Raw genomic sequence first — 2974 nt, 5'->3', positions numbered from 1 at the left:
GCTATACACAGAATAATATAAAATAACATTTAAAACCATTTTGCAATAGCTTACTCTACAACATTTCCTTTCATAATCTGTCTCCCTTCTGTTAAAATGTGGTTCTTCAAGAAGTGAGTGGGGCTGCTCAAGAACTTATGCTTTGCTTCTAAATGCAGTGTATAAAGTAATGCCTGTATTGGTTTAAAATGCATTTTTAAATGCATGTTTCCAGTTTAAAAAAAAATTTGTGATATTTACCATGTTAGCTCTACAGGTTTTAAATGTTTCACAGATGCACTATGTAATTAATCTTAATAGTAAGGAAAGCTGTTAATCTGCCTTCAAGCCTGAGAAGATAAGAATAACTGGATTACCTTGCTGCAAATTCCTCTCCAACAGAGTAATCGGTACCACAGTGAAAGACCAGGTCATGGTGGGAAGGTCTCTTCAGGGGTATAGGAGCCATGGGTTTCTGAGATAAGTGAGGATAACCCCAGCTCTGACCTGTCTGTTCTGCAAACAAAGAAATACGGCCTGCCAGCATTTCGATGGTGCTACTAGAAGAACAAAAAATTCTGAAGAATGAATGAGATTCCTGGATGGAGAACCTTACTTCCATAATTTCCAGCCTCTGCCTAGGAGTTTCCTGGCTTAGGACATTAGCTAGGGAGTGCAGTTCATAGAAGTCTGCCTCCCGGATAAGCCTTTCATACTCAGAGAAATCAGAAGGCAGTGAGAGCTGGCCAGTCCGCAGGTAATCCAAAAAATATCGAAAAAGATCTCCATCTCTGTCTACAAAGACCTGTCCATTTATCAGTCTGAAGTCAGCATCATTCCCTTCTGCCAAACGTGCTAGTTTGGAACCTGGGTATTTTCTCAAAGTTGAATTTAATGTTGCATATTTCACTCCTCCAACATTGAGATTTACAACTTCTTGGTTACTCATGTCTCTCTCTATACTGAGTTATTACAATTTACCTGTCAGACAATATGTGCTGACTAGTTTTTCAGACTGCTTAACATGTTAAAAGAAACTGGCATTTATTACCATTGTATAGCCTCAAAGCAATTGTGAGATTACTAAGCAACACTAAAAAACAAACACACAAGGCTTTGTTTAAAGTTGCAAGTTGCTAGGAAGTTTTTCTTGACGTAAGTGATGTGCATTAAAGCTGACTTGGAAGCTGTAATATCAATAAACATGTCTGCAGTATCATGTTTTCTGAAACCCAACCCAAAGAAACATATTACAGTTTCACTGATAACTGAGGAACTCTGCAACAGTGTGTCCTATGTATTTTGTAATTCAAAATAAATTTCATTTTTCAATTTGTTTTTCTTTTGTGCACTTCCTCCATCTGCCTTAAAACAGAATCTCATTCTTGGATGGATGTTACCTTATCTGACTTGTTACCCGAGTTGAAGCAAGATGGGGATGACTGTCTTGACTGGTAGAGTATACCTGTGTTTGTATGAAGTATAAAGTATGAAGGCTAGGGTTTCTGAAAGGCAGGAAGACAAACACAGTCTACTCCACAATAGCCATCTTGAGTATATCTGTTTTTTTTTTTTTTTTTTTTTTTTTGTATAGATTTAGTAGGTAAATGGTTTCCATATTAAATATGCATAGCTAAACACTCAGCATCATATTTCGAAAGATAACCCGAAACTCTGGAAACTGGTAAGGAAGCAATTGGATGACAACTTAGATTTATAGACCCAAATTCTATAAACGTGCTGTATTACCAAGACAAATGTAGTTTGCTTTTTTTTTTATGTTGCTGTCACTTTAAATTACTGCTCTTGTTTTATTGGCCTTGTAACTTGTTAAAATAGTTTTAAAAATTTTCACAAATTTCATGGCACTCTAGGTCTCTCTTACACCAGTATACTAATGTAACTCTCTCTACAGATATATATATAGATATATATATATCTAGTGTGTGCACTTGTGTGTGTGTGTGTATATATCTATATATATATATATATATATATATATATATATAATATATATCTATATATATAAATTCACTTTGAATAATCAAATGTTCAGAACATCGACGTTCTGATCGAGACAAGAACATTGATGTTCAGACCATCGAAAATTCAAAATGAATCGTAAAAAAAAAGAAATCACAAACACTGATCTGAAGTAGGATATTCATTTGTCTGCAACCTGTGGGTTATGGATCCGATATCGGATCCGAACCCGCATGGTTTTCCAGCTATGGATCCAAGCTCTCAGCTCCTCCCCTCACCCATAATGCCCTGCTCTACCCTCATGACCTCCGATCTCGTTTGCCGCGCTGGTGACTGGATTTGGGTACATAGCTCTCAGCTAAGTGGATTTTGTTTCTTGTAAAAATCAGAGAATTTTTTGGTTTTTTGAGTGTTTCTGAGTGAAAGTTTAGGTTTCCCTTTGTTATAAGTGTATTTTGACTTTATTTGAGTTAAATTAAGTAATTTTATTCCTCCCTGGCTGTTGCGTAGAGTGTGTGTGTAGGCCTGTGTGTCCTTTTATTTTAAGTTACTTTCTGTAGCTTTAGTGATTTATAGATTATGGCTGACCAGCCTAAATCTATTTTTGAAATGCTCGAGTGTGGCCATAAGCTCTCACCGCTGATGGCCACACTCGGTGTGTTAAGTGTCTCGGGGTTGAACACCTCACATCTGGTTGTTCCATTTGTGCAGGGGTTCAACCCCAGGGCACTGAGGCGGAGGTCAAGCTGGTCTTGGCGGGTCTTTTACCGCCAGACTTCGGCTCCGACCTCCGCTCCCGAGACTGCTGTGGCTACAGTTGTTCCCCTGTGGCACCCCTCCTGCTCCTCAAACTCCCGCTTCTGGAGAGGAGAGGGATGCTACTAAAGGACCGGAGGGAGAAGCACCTGGCGGCGGGCCGAGACCTCTGTTTCGGCCCGCCAGCCAAGCGAGCTTCTCCCCGGCTCCTTGTCGGTTGGTCTCCTCCTTCGGCTCCGGTCCCTGTGTGCTTTTC

At 39.4% G+C, this 2974-nt stretch overlaps 1 protein-coding gene across 1 annotated transcript; it reads right to left on the bottom strand.

Annotated features, from left to right (window-relative positions):
• Nucleotides 1–316: 316 nt before the first annotated feature.
• KCNRG (potassium channel regulator) lies at nt 317–985 on the bottom strand. Its single transcript, XM_044071792.1, has one exon. It carries the CDS (start codon nt 926–928, stop codon nt 353–355), a length of 576 nt encoding a protein of 191 aa, XP_043927727.1. The 5' UTR covers nt 929–985; the 3' UTR covers nt 317–352.
• Nucleotides 986–2974: the final 1989 nt, after the last annotated feature.

This window comes from Protopterus annectens, chromosome 5.part0, assembly GCF_019279795.1.
Source record: "Protopterus annectens isolate FY-2018-M chromosome 5.part0, PAN1.0, whole genome shotgun sequence".
Taxonomy (NCBI): domain Eukaryota; kingdom Metazoa; phylum Chordata; order Ceratodontiformes; family Protopteridae; genus Protopterus; species Protopterus annectens.
Note: the sequence above shows the minus strand (reverse complement) of the source record. Positions and strands in the feature narration are given on the sequence as shown.